The sequence below is a fragment of the Panthera onca genome, chromosome D4 (assembly GCF_046562875.1).
Source record: "Panthera onca isolate mPanOnc1 chromosome D4, mPanOnc1 haplotype 2, whole genome shotgun sequence".
In the NCBI taxonomy this organism is placed as follows: Eukaryota; Metazoa; Chordata; class Mammalia; order Carnivora; family Felidae; genus Panthera; species Panthera onca.
In genome coordinates this window covers 61,957,660-61,981,834 of record NC_138351.1, presented here as the reverse complement: position 1 = coordinate 61,981,834, position 24,175 = coordinate 61,957,660, and the positions used below count along the sequence as shown (strand labels likewise).

The window sequence follows — 24,175 nt, the reverse complement described above, 5'->3', positions numbered from 1 at the left end:
CCAGACGGCAGAGTCCCAGGATAAAAGTATCCTGGGTCCCTGAATCACTGCTTGGGGTAGATGCCCACCTAGGAACAACGACCATGGGCTTGGCAAGAGTGAGAAGCTGCTTCTGTGCTAACCCACTGAGATTTTCACTGGACTACAATTAGCATACCCTAATCCACATACATTTGCCACACCCTTGCTATTTTCACAACTTGACAACTCAATCTAACGGAGCCAAAGTATGAGAAATGCTTCAAGCCCCCCAGTCCAGCCCCAGCTGAGTGATGGTCTGGCTTACCATTGGTCCGGGGGCTCCATGCACACCAGGTTCACCCTAAAGCAGGGAGATACAAACTCGTCATTCAGAGGAACACAGTCGGTGCCAGGAACAAACATGGGGCGTTGAAGCGGATGTGTGCCTTCAGGGTCTGGTGACATGATTACCTTTCTCCCCTGCAGCCGTTCCAGAGGAATGTCCCCGGTGAGGATGGCACCTGGCTCTCCCTTCTCTCCCTGCAATTCAGAGAACCTTTCAATGAAATCGGGTCTCTTCCTCACGGCCTCATCCAGAGGCTCCCTTGGGCCTGTGGTCCTGCAGCCCCAATCCCGTACCTGCCGTCCCGCTGATCGGACATGACCTGTCCCTGGAGAACAAACTGCAGGGGCCTCCTACCTGAGCACTCGCTCTCTGGGTTACTCCCTCAACACACAAGTCCAGGTGGGCGTCCTGCAAGCCTCAAGGGCTCCCACACCGATGGATCTACATCCTCACCCCCCGACCTTCCAGGAACCAGCCTGACAAGGTCCTCCCCACCTCTTACTACACAGCACCCCTCTGAGAACCTCTGGCTCCTAATTTACTTGGTGGCTTGCCTCCCTAACAATCCTTATTCTTGTTAAAACGCCTGCAATTGGGAAAGAGACAAAAGTATGAACATTAGAGGCCTCTCTCAACACAGAGGCCTCGTGTCTCCATGTGGAACTCTGTCCCCAGACTCCAGGATCCTGTGCAAACCTGAGCAGACAAAGCTATCTCAGATGCTGGGGAACTGGGGAGATGGGTAGCCAGGTGGCCAATCTTGCCCTAGATCCCGTCCTCAGCAGAGCCATCTACTTATCCCAGGAGGCTTCCTAGAAGATATGTGTGCACAGAGAAGGCCAGGTGGAGGGACCTTCCATTTCACTCTAACACTCTGGCTCCAAACTTCAGCGCTGGCCCCTGAGGTGCTAGGCTGGACCACACTAAAGTCCCCCTTCAACGGGGCCAGAAGCAGCCGGGACAGCAGTGCCAAAGCAAGCAGAGCGGCCTCTTCCCTCCGTCCCCCTGAGCCCACACCTCATATTTGGATCTTACCACTGCACTGGCGAGGAAAGGCAGTCCTGAGCACGGCAGCAGTAAGAAGGACAAGCACAGAAGCATTAGAGGCAGAGCGAGAGAAAGTGCGTTTGCTGCGAGGGCTGGAGCAGAGCTGGCTGGGCGCCCATCCCAGTTTTCAAGGTGGTAGGAAATTAGCGGTGGCGACGGCACGTAGGTCCCTCTAAAAATAGTGTTTAAAGCAAGAGCCACTCTGGTTCGACCAGGCCTCCTCCCAAGCCACAGCGGCGGCTTGTCAAAGGCCCAAGGCAGCAAAAAGCATCCCAAGACATCACCCCACATGGTGCCAAATGCAGACCCCTTTGCTCAGCCTTTGAACTCCCTGCGCCCTAAAATTATGGTCCAACAGACACTGGAGCCTCTGCTGGGGGGCCAGTGTGGAATGGTGGGGGGAGAACAAAAAGACAGAAGCTTAATGCTCCCTCCTTTTGGAGACATACCCACCCTCTGTGCCTCTCAAGGAAGGATCAGGGGCCTTGCATAGACCACCGTTACAGCAACGGCCATGCTTTCTGTTGGCTAACTGCATGTCTGTTCCTCATGTCTTACTTCTATATCCCTAGTGCCTACTATAGGAACCCGGCTGGCACATCCTTAGGAATGGATATAAGATGGATGAGTACACAAATGGATAGATGAATTCGTGACCCAATCCAGAGTCTTTGCAATCTGTGTATGGATGTTACTCTCCCCCTTATCTATAAAAACCAACCAGGAAGTTAATTCTAAGAGGCAAATACGGAAGGATAGAAAGGTCCGTTCCGTGTCTTGGGAGTTCCCGGGATATTCTTTGCATGTTAAATACTTATTCCAAAGATTTTGGACCAAGACTGCCATCCAAATGCAGAATGCTCAACTTATAATTTCTAAATACTAGCATATATTGTACTGATTAATTTTATGTTCCTTTATCCAATAAATGTCTTGGGTGCCATTTGTGCACCAGATCCTATGCTAAGTACTGGGACCATAGAGAAGAAACTGGCATGTGGCCCTGCCCTCAGGGAGCACACACTCTAATGGGGGTGCCCAACAGGTCGCTAGATAAAGCATGGCACATGGGACTATGATGAGAATCAATGTCCCCACCATGACCCACCTTCACCTTGGAGGGCCACTTAGATCATAAAAGTTAACAGCTGTGGAGTGGCTGCTACTAAATATGGAGTTTCTTTTTGGCACGAAAATGTTCAAGAATTGGGAAGTGGTGATGGCTGTACAACCTTGTGAATATACTAAAAATCACTGAACTCTACAATTTAAAGGAATGGATTTTGCGGCATGTGAATTATATCTCAGAAAACCTTTTTAAAGTTAAAAGCTACTTTCAGCCAATTTGAAATATTTAGCAAATTCTGGAGCATGATCCCACTAAATACCTGGGTCCCTCTTACCTGTTCTCCTTTTAGTCCTGGAAATCCAGGCACACCGGTGTCACCTTTTGGTCCACGAGGGCCCTGAAAGGAATCATCAGAGGGTATTTTGTTGTTTGTTAAGATTAAAATGCTTTAGGGGTGCCTGGGCGGCTCAGTTGGTTAAGTGTCCAACTCTTGGTTTCAGCTCAGGTCATCTCACGGTTCATGAGTTCAAGCCTTGCATCAGGCTCTGCACTGACAGCATGGAGCCTGCTTTGGATTCTCTCTCTCCCTCTCTCTCTGCCCCTCCCCAGCTCTCTCTCTTTCTCAAAATAAATAAATAAACTTTAAAAAAAAAAAAAAAGAGCTTCTTCTGCTGCTAGGAAGAAGTCACAACTAGCCATGACGTTTTCTTAATTTTAAGTGATGCAAGAATTGTGGTATGGTGGAAAGACGACAGCACTGAGCGCTAGGAGGCCTAGAGGCCCCTGCCTCTGAACTTTGGCTTCCTCTGAGGGGCCCTACTGAGACAGCCTCGTCCTGCTGCCCCTGCTTACCCCATGGGTCCTCCTGGCCACCCTGTGGCCTGCCTCCACCCACCGTTCATCGCCTGGGACTCCCGCTTCCCGTCTGGCTCCCCACCACATATGGGATGGGATCCAAACGTCCCAGCCTGACACTCAAACCCATCCCAGCCAGCCTCAGCACCTCATCCCCTGCTCCCCATCACACACCCAGGTGAGCCTTTCCCCTTATCCTCTCTGCCCTGTGCACTGCCTCCGCGCTTCCGCCCACGCCCTTCCTGCTGCGGGAATGCCCAGCCACCCCTCTGCAGAGCCAAGTTCTGCACACCCGGCCAGAGGTGACCTCTTCTCAACTCCAACACTATATACCTGTGACAGTGACTCACAGCCAGATGTCTGCCCCAGAAAGGTGTTTCACACTTTACTGCCATGTAGCTTTTCACAAGTCCCTGTGCAGTCTTGTGGGTTAAAGGGGGAGTTACCCACTATAGCAGTGGCTTTCAAATATTTGTTATTACTTTTTAGCAATGAAACTCTTTTCATTCCTTTTTTTTTTTTTTTCAAGTAAAGACTTGAATGAAAGCTCAGTATATAAAATATGTCAAATGGAGCTTCTTTATTGCAGGTTGGTGGCCTAGAATCCCACTTTGTGGCCCCCTCTTTACTCCCTAAAGTGGCCCTGGGGGCTCCCGCGGGAACACAGCCCTACTCATATAGAAGAAAACGTGTTCCGGAACATGCCCCTGGTTCGGAGCAGCCAAGCCAGGGCCGGAGCTCAGAGGTCTGGCCTCTCCTCCTCTTAACAAAAGAGGTGTTCTCCATGACTGCCACTCTCTCTCCTGTTCCTGAGGTCTCGTTCACACGTATTGCCAGTGTCATGACAAGATATGCTCCTTTTGCAAAATGTAAAAAGTTCAGGGGCACCTGTGTGGCTCAGTCCATTAAGTGTTCGACTTCAGCTCAGGTCATGATCTCGCAGTTCATGGGCTGGAGCCCCAAGTTGGGCTTGTGCTGATAGCTCAGAGCCTGGAGCCTGGGTTCTGTGTCTCCCTCTCTCTCTGCCCCTCCCCTGCTTGCTCTCTCTCTCTCTCTCAAAAATAAACATTAAAAAAAATTAAAAAAACAAAATGTAAAAAGCTCAGAAAAACAGAAAGAAACAGAAAGAGAAATCACTTATATTCCATCATCAAGAACAAATTTCTGTCACAGTTTTGTTAAATCTCCTTCATTTGCCTGGAGGCAACGCATACGCTGTTGGCATTAGGACATTTCAGATCTGGAGCGTCTTGGAGAAATTGTGCAGATTTCACGCTGGAGCCTTGAGCGTAAGCACAAGCTCACACTTTTAGACAAAACTGATCACTTTCTATACAGAAATGCATATTCACCTTCCATGGTGGAAGCCACAATAGTGTGCACACAGACTATTAATTGTTGGGCTTCTAGTCTGTGATTGCTCCCCCTCATCCCCCACTGCTCCCATCCTCTCTCTTTAGGACACTGATCTGCGGGTACTGTATACTTGACTCATCCCCTCACATTCATAGGCAGCCAACCACTGGCTCTGGTTTCTGCTGGTACCAGGAGAGAGATTAAGACCCAACCTCCACAAGCTGTTCACAGTACAATCGAGAAAAAAAGACAAGGGTGTGAATAACTTATTAAGGGCAGAAAAGAATCACAGCAGAGGTGAAAATAAAGCCTATGGGACTCAAAGGAGGAAAGGATGGGGCACCTGGGTGGTTCAGTCAGTTGAGCGTCCTGACTCCTAGTTTCGACTCAGGTTCTGATCTCAAGGTTTCATGAGTTCAAGCCCTGCATCGGGCTCCACGCTGACAGTGCGGAGCCTGCTTGGGATTCTCTGTCTCCCTTTCTCTCTGCCCCTTTCCCACTCACACTCTGTCTCTTTTAAATAAACTTTAAAAAATAAAAAAAAAATTAAAAAATTAAAAAAAAAAAAAAGGAGGAAAGGATCACTCCAGGTGAGGGTCAACCAGGGCAGGTTACATAAACAAGATGGTGTCATAGAGAAGGAGAAGAATGGCATTCCAGGTGGAAGGCACAGAATGAACACAGCCCCAGGGCACAGAGGGAAGATGGCTACTATGGTACTTACTGGAAATCCCGGCAGCCCAGGTATGCCCTCCGGACCCTGTGACCAAAGATAAAATACCAAAGATAAAATAGGCTGGTTAGCAGCAGCATTTCCAGAGCCAGCAGGAACGCTGTGCCTCAGGGGCCCACCCCCTCCCAGCAGCTCCCAAAGACCCAAGCACGTTCCCACGGTGGAAGGTGTCTCACGATCCATGTTGCAGACGAGGATGTTGAGGCCCAAGAGGGGAAGGGACCGTGCAGAGTCACGCGGCTGGTTAGTGACGGGGCCAGAAACTGTGCCCAGGAGCCCAGAGCCCCCACTGCCACCCCACCCCCATGCAGGACTCTGCATTTGAAGGGTCTGCCTTCTCCTCTGTGAAATCACTTGATACATGTTCTTGGAGAAGCAGCCCTTAATTTCTGAGGCGTGGGCCCAAAGGGTGTGCCGAGGTATTTGGGGGTGGAAGACTCAGTGCTTCTCCCTCAGAGAAGAACAAACAGACAGTGTGCGGTTCACTCCACATTGGCCGGGAATCTTCTTCCTGCCGGCCCAGGTACCCACATGCTCATTAAATGTCTGACTTTGGCAGAATACATAGAGAGACAGACAACTGGAGAGCAACACGTTTCTCAATCCACTGTATGTACAGTGGGGTGGGGAAGCAGAAGGGTGCCAGCTGGGACTTGAGTCCCCTCAGGGAGGGATGGGCCTCTGAGTAGGAAAATTCTGGCCCTTCATTAGGAACGAAAAGGATCCTTGGATTTGCTAAAGGAAGGACGGGGATTGGCAGGGAAGGCAGATTCTAGGGGTGCGGGGAGGGAGAAGGGATGGGGCAGACAAGCCCCAGGGACTCTTAGGACAGAGATGCCGAATCTTTGATTTTAGAGGGTATTTTCCTTTAGTAATAACCTGCCTAATAACCCCAAACCTCTAATTGTTTGGGAAATACCAAGACCCTTTGTGAGATGACTTTTTCTTGAGAGCTGGTTTGCTTTAGGGGTTAACTATTGGGGTATTTTGAGTGATTTTACAGAAACCAAGGAAAAGAAGCCCCATTGGCTGTAGTAAAGAGATGGCAGAAGTACCCACCAACAGAGGCCCCTCAGCAGGACAGGCTGGCTCTAGAAGAATGTCCCAGATATCTGCAGAAGCCTTGGGGGGAGCGCCAAGTTCTCCCCAGGACATGGATGCTGGGGGTGGAGGCCAACCTCATTAGGGACCACAGGGGTGGGTGGGCTGCCCAGCTGTGGAAGTATAAGCCTCAATCTGCATGTGGGCTTGTGCTAAGTGCTGCCATTTGCAAAGCAGATTCACATCCACCAACCTCTTATGAGCTGCCCCAAAGGCTGCTGAGGCAGTGTCAAAGGACAGGCTCAGAGGCTCAGAGTGGTGTGTGGACATGGGCTGGAACCCCAGGGTTCCTAAGACCACAGCTCTTTCCTCTCTTTCCGGCTGTCACCAGCAGATGCTGGGAGGTGCAACGGGGATTTATGGCACAGGCTGCAGGAAGGAGCTTCCTTCCTTTTAGGTCTCCTTATGCCATAGGCCGACTCTGCAGACTTGCAGAGATACTACAGCTTTGCTAAGTGGTCCCGATCTCTAACAGGGGGCTGGAAAGACCAAAGCAGGTCATGTTCTCCCCTTGTGCGCTGGTTTTCCCATTAGCACAAGGCTAGGTCTCCCTAGGCTCTTCCCGTTCTAGGAGATGAGATCATATGCAAACAAAAGCAGGCCAAAGGCATCCCACAGACGTCAATCGGTTTGTTACTTAGGATTCTTTGCTTTCCATGACACATACTTCCGATACATGAGACTGGAAGCTTCCACTGCATTGGACACAAAACTTCCCGAGTGATCAAATTAATGTGATAGCAACTTCTCAGAAATGCAAAGTTCTTTTTTCCATTCTATTCTGACATATTCTAGCTCCATGCTTCAGGAGCTAAGAAGATTCCAAACCAACCCAGCTTAGTTTCAGCAGGGTATCTGGGAAGAACTTCACTCTAGGGCAGCTGTGGATACACACCGGAGGCCCAATGAGCTCAGGGATATCCGAGAGATTCAGGAACCCGTGGGTGATGTTAACCAAAGACTGAAAAGAGAGAAAACAGACAATGAGACAGAGGGTAGCACATTCCACCTTGTTCCTGGCAGGGAGTCTTTAACTGAAGTCACCCCAGCACCACAGAGCAGAGGCAAACACAACACCCTAAACTCACTGCCAGCACATCCATCCCCTCCCCACCCCTTATGAAACAGCGCTGAGCTGCTGTAGACTTTCTTCTTTCAATTAACCTTAAAACTGCACCATCCATGGGGTGTCTGGGTGGCTCAGTCGGTCAAGCGTCTGACTTTGGCTCGGGTCATGATCTCACGGTTCGTGAGGTCGAGCCCCGCGTTGGGCTCTGTGCAGACAGCTCAGAGTGTGGAGCCTGCTTCGGATTCTGTGTCTCCCTCTCCCTCTCTGCCCCTCCCCTGCTTGCACTCTGTCTCTCTCTCTCTCAAAAATAAATAAACATTAAAAAATTTTTTTTAATAAAAATAAAAAAATTGCACCATCTATGAATGTCTTCTCTTTTAAAATTTTAAACACACACACACACATATTTTTAAAGCATATATTTCCATATATATCTCCATAGAAAGCATGCAGCGTTGACAGTGTGTGTGTCCGTGTGCCTATTTTACGTCAACGGCATCAGGCTGAATGTAGAATTCTTCAACTTGCTTCTTCCAACAATGGAGCATGGATGTCTTTCCACATGGAACTGGGGGGTATGGACACTTTTGTTTTAATGGATTGCTGAAGAGTGGTCTAAAGGGGCCTTGTAACTTACACTGCTCCAAAGCATATGAGACTCACTATTTCACCACACCCTTACCCACCCTGGATATTTGTAATCACTTTTTTTTTTTTTTTTAACTGTAGGCATCCTTTTTTCCCCAGTTATTTGGGACTTTTCTGTCTCTCTGTCATCTACCAGTATGGCATCACTTGTCTCAGAAGAGCCACAGTTTTTCACCAGTGTGATGCTCTAACATGAAGGGGACCTTGCTCTGCTCCCTGCCCACACCCCAGCCTTCTCTACAGTTTTCCACCACTCTCTACACCCTCAACACCCATCAGCCTCCTGTGCCTTGGATTCACTCACGTTTTCCTATTCTGTGCTGTGGCTCAGAGTGTGCCTGCCAGCTGAATTCTGGAAGTCCTGTCCTTTGTGCCTACCTGGTAAGATCCTTCTCAGCTCCTAAGTCCCTGCTCAAAGACACCTCCTCCAGAAAGGCTTCCTTAATTTCACATACCCCAAAACATCTTTCCTCACTCTTCTCCCACTTATGTTCCTCTGCCTCTCTGTCACAGCCATTCTCTTGACTGCAGATTCTGCCAATAAGAGGAGTATTCTGGAAGTGCTGTGTGAGAGAACCGTGGTACTGGGGCAGGAGCAGACACAAGGGGTGTGCTGGTAGGTGGAAATGCCAATGCCAGATGCCAGCTACATGCCTTCTGTGTAACCACCATCCCTGAAGTTGTGGACAACTTTCTCTCCCCTTTAGCGAAGGCAGAAAATACATAGTCATGCTCCAACCTGGCTGGTACTCACACTGGACAAGACCTCGATGCGCCCTGGCGGCCCCCTGGGCCCAGGGGGTCCCACAATGCTGGCTCCATCCATCCCTCTGTCACCCTGGATACAACAGTGATAGTGGAAAAAAATTCATTGTACATGAATAATGCTCCTAGAAGCTGGCTGGAAATTTCTCCCACCCCCGCCTCAGATCTGTGACCTCACCTTGGGCCCCTGGTCTCCTTTTTCTCCTTTGGGACCCTGGTAAAACAAACAAACAAACAAACAAACAAACAAACAATCAAACACATTCTTTGGTTTTCTTCTCTTCACTTTGTTTACTCCTCATCTATCCTCACATCTTGCCATCTCTCCCTCAGCTCCCACATGGATTTTGCCCCAGATAAGGGGAGCAAAAGATGTGGGGCAAATCCCCCTTCCAGAATCAGAAGGAAGAACACCCACGGAGGCTCTCTCCTAGCATGGGGTGAGTGTCCTCTTAACCCTGACTCTCAGAGCCCTCTGCATCTGGAGGATAGGGAAGGTCTAATTTAACCATAGAGAGGGGTATGCTGCTTGTCCCTTCGAGGCTCTGTTTCTGCTGGGCTGGCGTGCTTAGCTCTGGGTCCCATTTGACAAACATAATGAGATCTGGGGGTTGGTCCTCTTGAGAGCAGGAAATCATTGCAGAAGAGGGACAACATCTCCCCAGGGTTGGACACAGCGGGAAGGGGCACTTGTTGGGAGCACAGGGTTCTGAAATGAGGCAGCAGGTAGGAGGCAATGAAGCAGACATGCTTGATGGTAAGGGACTAGAGAGAGAGAGGGAAAGAGAGAGAAAGAGAGAGAGAGACAAAGATGACTTTCAAGTTTTCCCCTATGATGTTTTGTGCAAAACTCCTGTGCTGCTCCTTAAAGAAACAGGTTGTAAAGAGCACCCAGTCTCCCCGCTGCATGGCTGGAAGCTGGAGGTGCAGAGAGGGTGAGTTACCAAAAGGAACAGGGCCACGGCAGCACCCCACAGCTTCCCCACTCCAGCAGGACAATATGACAATCCTCAAAATGAACGTTTCAAAACTCAACCTACACTTGAAACCGCTGGTCCAGAGATCCTGGGTTCATGCAACAGCCTGATGCTTCCAGACCCTTCGGTATCCTGGAGAAGGAGGAAGAATGAGAATTTCACATCCAATGCCAGAGCACATGCATGTGCCAGGTGTGGAGCTGGGACCTGGAGCTGGCTGGGCCCAGTGGGGAGTCACACACAGCCTCTGCCCTCGGACCCGCATTCTCTTAGCTGGTTTTTCCAACAGCCCCTAGTGCCCATTGTTCTTTAACCACAAAAAGGGTGGGGGAGTACCTCAAATCCAAGTCCCATTGCACATCCAGGGCCTGGGGGCCCTGGGGGTCCAGGAGGCCCTGGGGGTCCCATGACCCCAGGAGCGCCAACTTGTCCATTTTTCCCCGGCGGTCCTGGTAAGCCTCTGCTGCCAGGGTCACCCTGTAAGGAAGAGGACGGGCTGATTGTGCAGCTCTGGGGTCGCTGGTAAAACGAGTAACATACACGCCTGAGTTGGGAAATCGTTCTTTGAACTAAATGAGGTTGATGGATTTTCTGATGGGCACTGCTTCCAGGTACAGAAACCACGGTCTTGCTGACACTTGGAGACAAGCGGATGCGCTCCTGTGCACGTGTTTGTGCAGAGGGAGGGCATGGGAAAGGAGCAAGTGGTTTCCCCCTCCTTCTCTAGTGGGTCTGCGGTCCCAGAACAGTTCCTGAGATGTGTTTCTCTCTGAGAACACATCTGAGAGATGTGTTTCTCTCCCCGATGCTTATATACTCAGCAGTCCAATTACAGTAAACCCAGAGAAAGGGGAAGAATAAGAAAGCTTTCTCTTTTTCTTCCTTTTTTTTTTCTTTTACCTTTTCACCGGCTGACCCATTAGGCCCTCTTGCTCCCTGAGGAAAAAAAAAAAAAAAAGGCAAGAAAAAGGCCCAATTAATATATATTTCAGTAGGTATATTCCAAAGAAAATGCAGAATTAGAGGCTTTCAAGTAACAGGTTATTAGATGAGCTGACTTGAAAAATCCATTTTTCAACTCTTAGCTCATTACCTACCTTAAGAGTAAAAAGGAGAAGTTGGAGATTAACCAGGGAGAGACTGCAGAGGAAGAATTCCCTTGGAGAATTATCTGTGTACTGGCGGGTCCCTTACCCCACCCCTCCCATGTCGGAAATAAAGAGATAGGTCTGCTACTTGAGGCCAAGAAAGGGGCTTCAAAAACTTGATATGTATTCCCTAGACTTTTGGAGAATTGTGAACTGGTGACTGGCTTTCTTCCGGAAATATCTAAAGACAAAAGGCTGGCTGGAGTGGCCCCAGAATGGGGTTGGGGGGTGTTTCTCTAAAGCAGGTTACATGTATACCCCTAATGGGGGCCACAAAATAGGTTTTCTGGGGTGTAACATGTGGGTCCCACAGAATAGAGCCGGCTGTGAGCTCTGAGTAGAGGGCAGAACCAACGGGAACTGGTGGCCAGGAGTGGTCAACCACAGGAGATATGGCCCTACATCAGGGGACTGTGGTTGGGGGCCTCCAATGGGAGAAACTCTGAGGACTCACAAAAGGAGTCAGGAAAACATCCTGACACCTGATTATGATGTACCTACCATCTAAGGCTGTGCCCTTCCCCAGTCCTCTCTTATTCTAGGTTGGATTGCCCTTCCAATATCAAATCCATAGGAAGGACAAAGCGGCTAGTTCCAAAATAACATGCTCAAAAATAAGATGGTGAATGACACTGAATCTGAAAATAGTGAGGAATACCAAAGGGAAAATACAGAAAGCTGAAGCCACAGACTTCAGTAGTGGAGAGAAAGCACAGGGGAAAAAGTATCCTGCAAAGTGGCGGTGGAAGCGAGGGGCAGGGTGTGGTGCTGATGGGCAGATAGGTCGAAATTCCGGAGCAGGAAAGCCAGCCAGCCCTGCCCATTCCCCCTCACCTCCCAGCCCCCACTCCTAGAACAATAAGAGCTATTTACTGGAGCCAGGGCATTGGGCAGAGCCCCGAATGGCTAGGGAATCCTGGGAGATCCAGGGATACCCCAAACTCCTAAGACCAGCTGCTGAGGTGCCCTGCCTGATGGCACACCCACTGCCCCCATCCTGAAACCCACTGAAACCTGCAAGCCTCAGAAGTAGCCGCTGCCCAACTCCCCAACAATCTGTATGAACAGAGGCAGAAAACAGACCAAAGAGAGATTCCAACTGTGAAAGCAAACACACAAGCAAGAAACAACACATATCAGAGGGAGGGCAACACTATCAAAGAGAGGCATACAAAAATAAAAAATAAAATAAATAAAATAAAATAAAAATAAACATTTAAGAAAGACAGGCAGCAGTGCCGGCAATAGAATGTATGCCCAAGAAAGGAGCGTGAAGAACACAACCTTATCAGGACTTTAAGCGTACAATACATATTCTCAGGGAGAAAAGGGAGGCTATTACAGCCATGAAACATGGACAAATTATTATGAAATAAGCACAATGCTTATATGAAAGAATGAATTAGAGACCTTAGAAATAAAAATACATTAGCTGTTGAAAGGAAGTCACCTGTAAGGGCTGAATAACAAGAGATGCGCCTTGTCACAATCAGGCTGCAGTCGCCCAGGGCATTAGCAGGTGCAGGGAGGGGAAGGGGTGCTTCGGCGAAGGAAGCAGTGGTGGCTGGGCTCAGAGGCTTCTCTGCCTGCCCACTTGACCCAGGAGAAACTACCTGTGACCATTCACCATGGGCAGAAACAAAAACAATCGGGTTCCAGTTCTGCTGCCTAATCTGGAGGCTGCGGTTCCTGCGCCTGCATTTCTTGGGCGTGACCAGCCGCGCCATCATCTGCTGCCTGTCGCAATCTGTCCATGAAGGAAGTGCCAACCGTATGCACCTTTCCAGTAACAAGTCAAATCACAGTCAGGGAAATTGTGAGAGAGAAGTCAAATTAGCTTCATCTCTTGACTTCTGGACGCTATTCTCTGAAAACCTTACTGTTGTGTTGCCAGCTGAGCCTGTCAAAGAAAATTATGTTTGGAAAGTGAAAAACTGTCTTTTTTAAATTGCCTTCCCAGCTCTTCAAATTAAGAGTATGTCTTGTAGGAGTTTCACAGGAAGTCTAGAAGATATTTTGGACCTTGAGTTACCGGTCTCAGAAGCAGATGATTTTATCCAGCTTGTACATGCAAAAAGGTAGTATTTAGACCCATTCCATTGGCTCACAGATTTGGTGGCCACCATTTTGGAATCTGAGCAGATCAGCTTGGGGATGGGAGAGCTCATCTTAACTGGAATTTACACGAACAGATAGAGTGAAAACTGGGAAACTCCAATTACAAGAGTCAGCAAAGACTCTGCTCCCAAAATGATAATGGCAGACCTATATCCAATTCCTCAGTGTGAGGCTTGTGTGTCTTACAATTTCAGCCAGCCAAGCTGCAGGTCTGGTTGTGGAGATGAAGTGTGGAGAGGTCAGTTCTACAAGGGAAATACTGTAAAAGAATAAGGTGCAGGAGTGCTACAAAATCATGCTTCAGAATGCATTAGAAATTTCTGCTCATTATAGTTATCAGATTTGCCAAGGACATTATTAGACTTCAACATACAGGAACATCAAAAAACCTAATAAATACATGGATTGTCGTTTTCTGTTGTGGTATCTCAGATGGCACAACTTACTGCCTTGTGGCTGTCTGTCACTTCTGCTCATGGTGTTCGTTCCATCGATAACTTCAATTAGTTACAATTACAATTGACCTTGGTCTATTTGGTTTTATGGAGGCCCATAATCCTGATTTTGTACCAAACACATCTGATGGTTAAAGGAGATATGAAATAGGAAATCGGGCCAATATTGGAATTTTTAATTGAAATAAGCTGTTACGAGCTCCAAACCATTACTGGATCCTTGTTAAATGCATGTGGGTCCCATAGAATGGAGCCAGCTGTGAGTTCTGAGCAGAGGGGAGGACCAAAGGGAACTGGTGGCCAGGAGTGCTCAACCACAGGAGATATGGCCCTACATCAGGGGACTGTGGTTGGGGGCCTCCAATGGGAGAATCTCTGAGGATTCACAAAAGAAGGAGTCAGGAAAATATCCTGACACCTGATTATGATGTACCCACTGCTTAGGTTCTTAAGGGGCACCCTGTTTTTAGTGTGTAAGACTTAGATAATTGCTCAAAACCAAACTGGGGTTACACAGAGAAAGGGAAGGCAATGATGAATTACTTGCATTTCTTCTCATCCCATGGGGAAGACAGAATCTGCTTTATAAGGCCCAACACTGACATTTCGGTGGCTCAGTGAGATCATTCAAAGCCCATTACGGGGAGCTCCATGTCCCTCAGCAATTCTGGACACAGAAGAAAATGTCAAAACACAAGCTCTTTTCTGCCTCGGTGTCCCAGCACCTTTTGACACTGAAGAATACAATGAATCATTCAGAGTGTGAACGAAGGAAAAGAGTGACAATAGTAAATATGCTACATGTGTGCCGCAGATCCGGCTGTCACAGTGTGCAATGCAAAAAGCAGAAAGGAATGTCATAGAGACGCGTCTCCGGCACGTTCTTCAGCATCCTTTCCAGGAACATTCAGTAGCTGAGAAAGCAGGATACTCTTCGCCTGTTCCTTCATGGGCTAAAGATCTCAGAGTAGCTGTTCATCTTAATTTTGGGAAAATATATTAAGGAGTACTCCTATCATGGAACTCAACATAAAATAAACTATTTATTTCAAGAATTCTTAAAGACCATCCACATTTTGATGACAATCCTACATTTGAAAATAATGATTATATATGACAATATTTTTTTTTTCCAGTCAGATAAGCTTGGACCTCATTCTCTGGGAAAAAAAACTCCCCTTTAGACAACTGCCCAGACTGGTCTATGCGCCCTGTAAGTGAGAAGGAGGCTGCTTTCTGAGCAGCATGAGAAAAGATCTCCTTACAAGAATCCATGCAACTGCGGAAGGCACTTCCTGGCAAGAAATGAGTCCCTTGGAGGTGTGCAAGCCTGAAGAACAGATACTGCGGAGGGGAGTCAAGGATCAGCTGTATCATTGGATCTTATGCTGGGTTCCCTCCCAGAGACTGCTCATTTTCTGTAGTACATTTCTATTATTTTACATCCATACTATGCTCCTTGGTTTACTTTTGGCTTTTAAAAGTTATTTTTAGGTAAATGTCATCTGCAATGATTCCTTTGAGCTCTCCAGATGTAAGTTTCCAAGTCCTTCTAGAATCTGCTTTTACTTGACCAGAAAGCATCTTATGCACATAGTGCAATGAATTAGGACTCACAGCAAATTTTGGGGGGTGGAGGTGGGGAATGTAATTGATCTCCAACAATCATCCTATGCAAGCCTGCCACCCTGTGCACGGCTGCTCCCCTGAACAGTGCAGAGTGTGCTTACTCTGGTGTCAGCGTGCGGATGTGGGCACGGGTATTTTTAAATGCCAGACGAGCAAGGGAGGGGCATGTGGGGGCGGGTGCAGGAGAGCTGGCAAGAAGGACAGGGAGGAACAGTGTGGGTCTGTGATGTTTCCCGAAGAATCTAATTTCTTATGAAATAGTCGGTACTTGTAGAGAGAGTTCTATACAGCTTGACAACCGTTTCTTTCTTCTTTTTCTGAGAAAGGAGGTTTCCGCGAAAATCGAGTTACTGCTTCAATTGAAATAAACACACTTGAGAGCTGTCGGCAACTGGAAAATCAGTTCCGTGAAGATGGTGGTGTCTAGGGAGTTGACATTTTCCACGACTTCATGCCGTGGAGTACACAGAAGACCTTGGTCCTTATCCCAGCTGGGAGGGACCCTCCCTCCTCTGAACCCCAGTTAAACTCATGCTTGCCTGTATCACCACACGGAGGCTTACCTTATCTTTATTGCCCTCCTTTGCAGGGGACTTGGCTTATCTCATCAACCCCGGATGGGAACACTGTAGGGGCAGGAACCCCGCCCCCAAGGCACCACGTGGGGTTTGCAGACCGAAGAGAGACAGGCTTACAGAGAATGAAGAGAGTGAAGGGAGCAGCAGATTCGCTAACCAAACGCTAACAGGGGCCTGAGCCAGAAACTAAGGACACACAGACAGTGCTAGTGCTGTTTGTCAGGGGAGGGGTGGGGGCACAGGTAAGCTAACATTGGCTAAGAGGAGTCCCAGCAGAACAAATACCGTGCTAACGGAAAGCGCAGGAAGGAGGGCTCCCTTCTGCTAATAGGGAGTCTAAAAGGGCTTCTCAGAGGATATATCCAAACTGGCCCTTGGAGGATGAGAAAAGGGAAAGATCACTTGAGATGGGGAGAAAGCATGTGCAAAGGCCAGGGGGCTGTCCAGGAAGAGCATGCCCACAGCACATCAGTAGTGCTGCTGGTTGACCCAGAAGCCACGTGACGGGGCAGCAGGAGATGGAGCTGGGAAGGCAGGTCTGCACACAGTCAGGGTTCGGTGCCTTCTCAGTGGAGAGGGCTGTGACTGGAGAGAGCCTGAAGCAGGAAGATGGACAGGTGCGGCAGGCGGGCAGAAGGTGGGTTACAGGTGGGGAGATGGGACGCTGTCGAGAAGCCTGATGCCATCGTGTGGGCCAGGAGAGGTGAACATCAGATCAGGGTGGAGACAGGCAAGAAAGGTGACTGTCAGGCGGGCCAGTCCTAGCAACAGGTGGGGCACGGCAGGAAGAGAGAGGAAGGAGGGGTTAGAGATTCTGCCTTTGCATCCTCGTGACTGGGTAGATGGCAGCACCATTCACTAAAGCTGGAGATGCTGAGCTCAGGTTTGGGCATCAAGAGCCCTGGGATGGGAACATCCAGCAGAGAGAGGATTAGGAGGGGATCAGAAAGGGTCCTTCACCTAAGAGGCAAGGACAGGCCCAGAGGTCAGAGACAGGCAGTGTGGGCCTGGTGGCCCCCATGTGTTGGAACCCCCCCTGCCCGTACCTTCTCCCCCTTCATCCCAGGAAGGCCGGAGGCTCCATCGGGTCCAGGCTGTCCCTCAGGGCCCTGGAGAACATCAGTGACAATCAGCCCATAACATCTCTGATAAGAATCAAGCATGAACCTTTCTTGGAAAAGGAGGCCAGGGCTGGGAGGACCGAGCGGGTGAGGCCAGTGGGTCCAGGAGGGTTGTGTTGGTCGAGGGTGGAATGCTGGTCCCTGGCCCCAGCATGGCCACTGCTGGCTGTGTACCCTGGACGAGTGTCCTTCATTCTCTGGGTTGCATTTTCCCCTCTGAGGGGGAACAGGAGGTTGAGTCAGACTAGAGGGTCTCTAAGGACCCCCTGCCCCAGGCCCAGCACTTCGATATCCCATAATTCCAAGATTCCATGAGCCTGCATTTCCTATACTAAGATAAAGCTGCAAAACAGTGTATAGGATGGTGTATTTCTCGGCTTCTGCTTCTTATGAGCCTTAGTAATGACTCAGCTGAGGAGGACTTTTGTTTACAAATGTTAGCTAGCTGCTCGCTCTTATCATGAGTCTTCATGCTGGGGTATGGGGTCTGTACACCCCTCCTTGGATAGAGGAAGTCTCATGGCCACGGAGAGGGGGGAAATGACCCCAGGGGCTCACCGGGGGCCCAGGTTCACCAGCAGCTCCATCCTTTCCAGGAGATCCAGGGGGTCCCATGAAAACATCAGTTCCTGGTTTTCCTGGAATCCCAGGTGAGCCGGGTGGGCCCGGGGGACCTGGGGGACCCTAAAAGGCAGATACTCTGTTAAGAAACAGCAGGGGAGAAAGACATATCATATGTTTTCACTCATATGTGGAACTTGAGAAACTTAACAGAAGACCATGGTGGGGAGGGAAGGAGAAAAAATAGTTTCAAACAGAGAGGGAGGCAAACCATAAGAGACTCTTGAGTGTGGAGAACGAACTGAAGGTTGATTTGGGGTGGGGGGGAACAGAGGGAAAGTTGGTGATGGGCACTGAGGAGGGCACTTGTTGGGATGAGCACTGGGTGTTGTATGTAAGTGATGAGTCGGGGGAATCTACCCCCAAAACCAAGAGCACACTGTATACACTGTATGTTAGCTAACTTGACAATAAATTATTAGAAAAAAGAAAAGAAAAGAAACAGCGGGGGAGGGGATAAACATATACAGAACATCAGAACATATATGTTCCACCCATTCTCTCTTTTCCTCACAGTAACACTGCAAGTAGAGACTGGTGTTCCCACTTAGCTGATGGGGAACTAAGGCTCAGTAGGATATTGTGGCTTGGTTTGAGCTCACCCACTCATGGCTAATTATTAGAAAAGCTTGGATTTTAACCCAAGTCTTTCTGAGCCCATTATATCATGTTTTCTCCATATATATATATATATATATATATATATATATATACACACACATATATATATATATATATATATATATATATATACACACACACATATATATATATATATATATATATATATATACACACACACACATATATATATATATATATATATAATAAAAATCCAATCAGTTGGAATTTTCAGAGGTGCTCTAGCTAACTTAGTTTTCTGATTACCTGGCAGAGTGGTCAAAAACTGCCTGTTGTTAACCCTTATTAAAAGGGTTATATACTACTCTGCAGTGTACTAGTCTCTTTCGCTTCTGGCTGGGTTGGCTGATCCCACCAGCCTGGAAGACCCATGTGACTCCCACTCCACTTATCCAGCGAGTCCAGAACCCTTCCTTCCCTATCCTGAGGAGGAGGCAGATGGGTAACTGAGTGGAGTGTTCTAGGTAGGGATTCAGCACTGGGACTCAGACGAAGGGCTGGCGGGGAGGTTGGGGCCCCGGAACAAAGCCATCAGCTGCAGCTGGAGAAGAGAGGTGCTTCCCAGGAACCAGGGACGATGGGGGCCCACCTTGGACTGAAGGCTGGGGGAGCAGGAGCAAAGAGGGAGAAGGAGTGGTCTGAACTGGTAGTAGGGGTTGCATCAGGGTAGGGAGGATTTCAAGAAGGGCCTGGAAGCCAAGTGCTAAATGCTACCTAGAGAAGAGGCCAGCAGTCAGTTCTGTATCATCGGTAAAGGGGATGGGGGCAGAGCCAAGGCAGTGGTGAAGGTCATGGGCATACTTGCTGTGAAATAGCCCCGAATGCTAGGGAAAGGGGGCAAGTGGGAAAGTGGAGGTCCTAAATATAAACTAAGGCTCATATTCACTTAAAACAAAACTGACTGAAGTGGAAAATGCCAAACATATACAAATGTGGAGGGAAAGTATAATCCTCCTGATTATCGAGAGGGCAATCCCAGGCACCAGGTAGTGTCATTCTCACACTTAACTCTTAACAGCTCCTCAGTGCGCACGAGGTCCCCAGAGCCAGAGCCGACGTCTGAACCCCAGCCCAGGCCAGAGCCCTCGGCCTCAGCGCTCACCTGGAGAGAGAAGAAAGTCCCACCACTTGGTTTCACCTGCCACTCCAAGGACAGCCACGTCACCAAAACTCTTCCCTTATTCTGTAGCCCAGTAACTGCTGCTGCCAACTTTCCTTCCAGCCTTTTCTCCCACTTCCCCCTCCACTGCTCCCCTCCTCCCTCACCACCTCCCGCTGCACAGCCAATAGGTCCTCAAACATACTATGCTCTTTCACATCTTCTCAGCCTCCCTTTCTGCCTTTCAAACTCCTACTCATCCTTCAAGGCCTAGTTCCACTCTCACCTCCTCCATGAAGCCCTCTTACCTACCCCATTTCCAGGTGGAATTCATCTCTCCCTACTCTGTGTTCCCCACTAACCTCTACTAAGGTCTCGATTTGGTAGTAGGGCCACCTGACTTGAAGCTCAGTTGCGTGTGTCTGTCAGCCCCTCTAAACTCTAGACCCAGGGTCTGCCCGATCCTGAGATACCTCTGGATGCCCAGTAGCTAGCATAAGATCTGGTACCAAGAAGACACTCAGTGCATACTTGTTGAATGCCATCAAATTCCTCCAAAGAACAAAGGTAATTTCTGAAACTCTTTTCTGGTATTTAGTTCCCGAAGACAGGAACCAGGAGAGCCTTAATTCAATCATGGAACGTCCGTGGGGCACCTGCTAAGAGGCTCCAAGAAGAAGTTGGGCTGGGTTTAGAGGGGCGGCAGTGGTGTGCACATGCAGAAGGGAGGTAGTGACAGGGTGGCTGCTGCCACCGTCTGAGGGACCAGGAGGCACTGCACAGCTAGACTCGGGGCTTGTAGACTGACCAGATGGGCTGTGGGAGGCAGAGGGCCACTGCAGGTTGTTTCCTGATTTCTGTCTTGGTGACCAGGAAGATGGGGTGCCACTCCCAGAGACAGGAGCATCCTGAGGGAGGAGCGGGTCTGGGGGGATGGTGACGAGCTGTTTGGGACGTGGTTGACAGACGCATGGGTCCTTCAGGGTGCAGGATATGAATGGGACATAAACAGACTCTGCTCCTGAGCTCACTGAGGGTTCTGATAGAGGTGAAAGCCCCAAGGTCTCACTGGAGGCATCTTGGATTGAAAGGTAGAATCATTAGGGGCGCCTGGGTGACTCAGTCGGTTAAGCGCCGGACTTCGGCTCAGGTCATGATCCCACGGTTTGCAGGTTCAAGCCCTCCATCAGGCTCTGTGCTGAAGGCTCAGAGCCTGGAGTCTGCTTTGGTTTCTGTGTCTCCCTCTCTCTCTGACCCCCCACCGCTTGTGCTGTCTCTCTCTCTCTCTCTCTCTCTCTCTCTCTCTCTCAGAAACGTTGAAAAAAAATTTAAAAATAAAAGAAAGGTAGAATCCTTAGCCTGTGGCTAGTTGTCAGCAAGCCCAGTCCCTTAACACTGTGTGTGTGAGGAACCTGGACAGGGGGTCTCACCGTGGCTGCAGTAGGCCTGACAGGTTCAGGGTGGCCAGGAAGCCCCTCCCCAGCTTCACCCTAAAGAGAACGAGATGGTCAGTGGAGTGCTAGGCACCGCCACCCCCCCCCCCCCCCCCCCGCCACTGTCCCTCCTCTTCTCTGTAGAAACCACTCATCTTTAAGATGAAGCTTCTGCAGGGGTGAAGAAGGCTTTGTTTTCATGCGCCAGCCCAAGGGCACCTTGTCCCACCCTGGGCTCAGGAGCCCTTTGTTTCTGCACCACATGTGTAGGGTAGGTGGATATGGTAGAAATAACCAGGCAGTAGGGCCCCCCCCCCCCCCCCCCCATCTAGGTCCTGCCAGAGCCTGGTAGCCAGGCCCAGCATGCCTCCCTCTGAAGCAGGTCCTGGTCGCCCTGCCCCTCCCACCAGCCCTGTAGCCTGTCTTGCCTATAGGCCTGCCTCCTCTGACAAAAAAGGTGTCAGAATGGCCTGAGCCCCAGGAAGGAATGGAAACATGAACGGTAAATCTGCACAAAACCTGTGTGGTATGATGTCCTCCTCTGACTCCCTTACTGCTCCCCAGAACACTGGTGGCATCTAAAGTCCACTGAGGAGGTCAGATCACAGTGAGGACACCACCCTCCCCAATGTCCTCACAGGCAGCCTCATGAGGCACCAGGGCCAGAGCACCCTCCTCCCTGGGAGACGGCCTCAGCCCTGAGGAAGGTGAGGAGGGCAGAGGACCAGGACCAGCAGGCTGACAAAGAGTCTCCAGAGGCAGCCAGGTTGCTGCCTATTGCCAGAGTAGGCTCCCTGAGCAGGTCCTCCCCAGGATGTGGGGCTCCCGGGGGGCCATGGCCCTGGTTGCTGTGGGCATATCCCCTCGGCAATAAACTTCACTGTTGCTTCAGAAGGAGGAGTTTGTTGTTTTTCTGTGGTGACAGACACCAGACAAAGCAGTTCCACCAACATCACCTCATTTCATTCTGACTACTTCTGTGTGGGGTAGTCATCACCACCCCTGTTTTACAGATGGAGAAACCGGAGCACAGAAGGGGTAAAGATCTCTCCAAAAATTCTACAACTACTAAAAGCACACCCAGGTCTCTGAAGCTCCCGTTTGCCTGAAGCTTTCCCAGGAAAAAATTCAGGGACAGAGCCTGGAGTCTAGCCACAGAACACCAGAATTGGAAGGACCCTCTGATTACAGATGGAGAAACTGGCTGCAGAGGTCAAGGTCACTGGTTGGTAAGATGTGGCAAGAATTGAGCCCCACAATGTTTTTGTGGGTCTCCCCGACTCTCAATTTGGTTTCTTTGGGGCTCAGTCCTCTCAGTACTCCTGCTATTTCCTTGACCAGAATTGACTAACCCCAAATAACATGCTCAGGGCACATGACCAGATCCAGTGTGGTCTCTAGAATGGTCACAGCACCAGCCTTTTCTCCTTTGGGCCCAACCTGCCCTTCCATTCCCACATGCCCTCTCTGATCCTAAAACAAGAAGATGTGGTTAAAACCTGGTCCATGCATTTGGGACGTGGAGCGGCTCAGCTCTGATGAGTGAGCTGTTTAGCAAGCTGAGGATGGCCAGGGGCCTTGCAGCGAGCCCCATGAAGACAGAGGTGTGGCCCTCTAGTCTCTGCTGTGTCCCTAACACCCAGAAGACACTAGGCTCTTGATAGTATTTGCCAAACGACTAGTGGGAAGACCTTAGAAATGGAGTGACCTCATTTGAACCGCATGGACCTTGCTGACCAACTTCTGACCCATGTCTGAAGACGGGTGGTTGTGGACACTGCAAAAACCAAGGTAGAAAGTCCAGACACCAAGGTTTTCACCCCTACTCATCTCCCAGGAGCAATGTGGCTCTGTGTGACCCCTAACCTCTCTGGGCCTCATCTGCAAAATAATTTGATATACTAATTTGTTGAGTGTGTACCATGCACTAGGTAAACTTTTTCACGTGTTAATTCATTTAATCCCCAGCACAACCCGAGACGCGAGTACTATGACCCCATTTTATGTATAAGTAACCAAAGATACAGGTGAGAAATTTGTCACAGGTCTACGGCAGGGCTAGATGTGGATGTCCCTTTCACTCATTTCTTTGGCTGACTCTGAGATTCATAATGATCCTAACAAGGTTCCAGAGTGAGTGCTCTCTTGGCTGGTCCCTATTGTGCTTTTAAACCATTTGCTCAAATGGAGGCTTCCATTTCACCTCATTGCCAGTTCCTGACACAGGCACTTAGGGGTGATCTGTTATTAGTCACGTGCCAGGATGAAATACCGTGTGTTTGTCTTTCCCTCCCCCCTTCCCCTTCCCCTTCCCCGACCCAACTCTTCTTAGAGCTTTTAAAAATTCCCATTGTAAATACACTCATGGCAAAAACACCAAAATGTATTAGGAACCTACCATCCTTCCACAGTTCTGCCACTTTGAGGCCACAACTACTAACGATCAGGGAGGGTATTTCCTTCCAGGGTTTGTGCGTGTGTCTATTCTTCTTCTTCTTTCTTTTTTTTTTTAAAGTAGGCTTCATGCCCAGTGCGAAGCCCAGTGTGGGGCTTGAAGTCATGACCCTGAGATCAAGACCTGAGCTGAGATCAAGAGTTGGACACTTATCTGACTAAGCCACCCAGGGGCCCCAACTTTTAAATAGTTAAGACCACACAACATAACTGAAGTTTATAACCAGCTTTTATCATCTGACATTGTGTTGTATTTCCCCCATCATTAAATACTCCTAAGAAGTATAACTTTAATAGCTGCATGATGTTCCATTACTTGAATACACTTTATTCAATCAACCCCCTACTGTTGTCTAGTTAAACCGTGTTCAATTCTTTTCTATTATGGGCAATACTGAGATTAGTAAATTTGTATACAGTTTTTTTTTACATATAAGACTACCTCCTTTAGGATTAATTCCTAGAACAGAAGTTTCTGGATCAATAATATGTCGTTTTACAGTTGTTAACATGTGTTGACAAAGAACTTTCTCAGAAATAGTAATCTACCTTCCCACCAACACAGCTGGTCTGGTGAGGCCCTCGAGTGCCAACTTGTCCAAGTGGAAAAAACAAGGGATCGAAGGACAAATGACCCAGTTTCTCCAACAAATTGATGGCACAAAGAAAAAGGAAGGTGAGAGACAATCATAGACCCAAAGAGGCTTAAGAAACACATCAGCCACACACAGTGTGTAGTAAGTGTTGGGATCCAGAGTCAAACTAATTGCAAAAAGGCATTTTTTAACAACTAGGGTATCAGACGATATGAAGGAACCATTGTTAATGTTAGAAGAATAATGACATCCAATCAGAATGACCACTGATGGACAGCATTGTGGCTAACGCTGGAGGGGAGAGTCCCAGATCAAACTATTAGCAATGTGCATTAAAGTATTCATCAGTTAGAT

General features: G+C 48.9%; 1 protein-coding gene across 2 annotated transcripts in view; it reads right to left on the bottom strand.

The window, feature by feature from the left end:
- The window catches only part of COL15A1 (collagen type XV alpha 1 chain), a 108,510-nt gene that overhangs the window by 23,742 nt on the left and 60,593 nt on the right, over window positions 1-24,175 (bottom strand). For both annotated transcript variants that reach the window (XM_078436653.1, XM_078436654.1), the window contains 14 exons: window positions 20,769-20,828; window positions 19,249-19,341; window positions 17,535-17,660; window positions 16,902-16,964; window positions 10,828-10,863; window positions 10,264-10,404; window positions 9,991-10,059; window positions 9,129-9,164; window positions 8,940-9,023; window positions 7,364-7,429; window positions 5,359-5,394; window positions 2,758-2,820; window positions 433-501; window positions 287-322 (listed from right to left, as the gene is read on the bottom strand). In XM_078436653.1, the coding sequence (XP_078292779.1) occupies window positions 287-322; window positions 433-501; window positions 2,758-2,820; window positions 5,359-5,394; window positions 7,364-7,429; window positions 8,940-9,023; window positions 9,129-9,164; window positions 9,991-10,059; window positions 10,264-10,404; window positions 10,828-10,863; window positions 16,902-16,964; window positions 17,535-17,660; window positions 19,249-19,341; window positions 20,769-20,828 (978 nt within the window). The remainder of the gene's footprint in view (window positions 1-286; window positions 323-432; window positions 502-2,757; window positions 2,821-5,358; window positions 5,395-7,363; window positions 7,430-8,939; window positions 9,024-9,128; window positions 9,165-9,990; window positions 10,060-10,263; window positions 10,405-10,827; window positions 10,864-16,901; window positions 16,965-17,534; window positions 17,661-19,248; window positions 19,342-20,768; window positions 20,829-24,175) is intronic.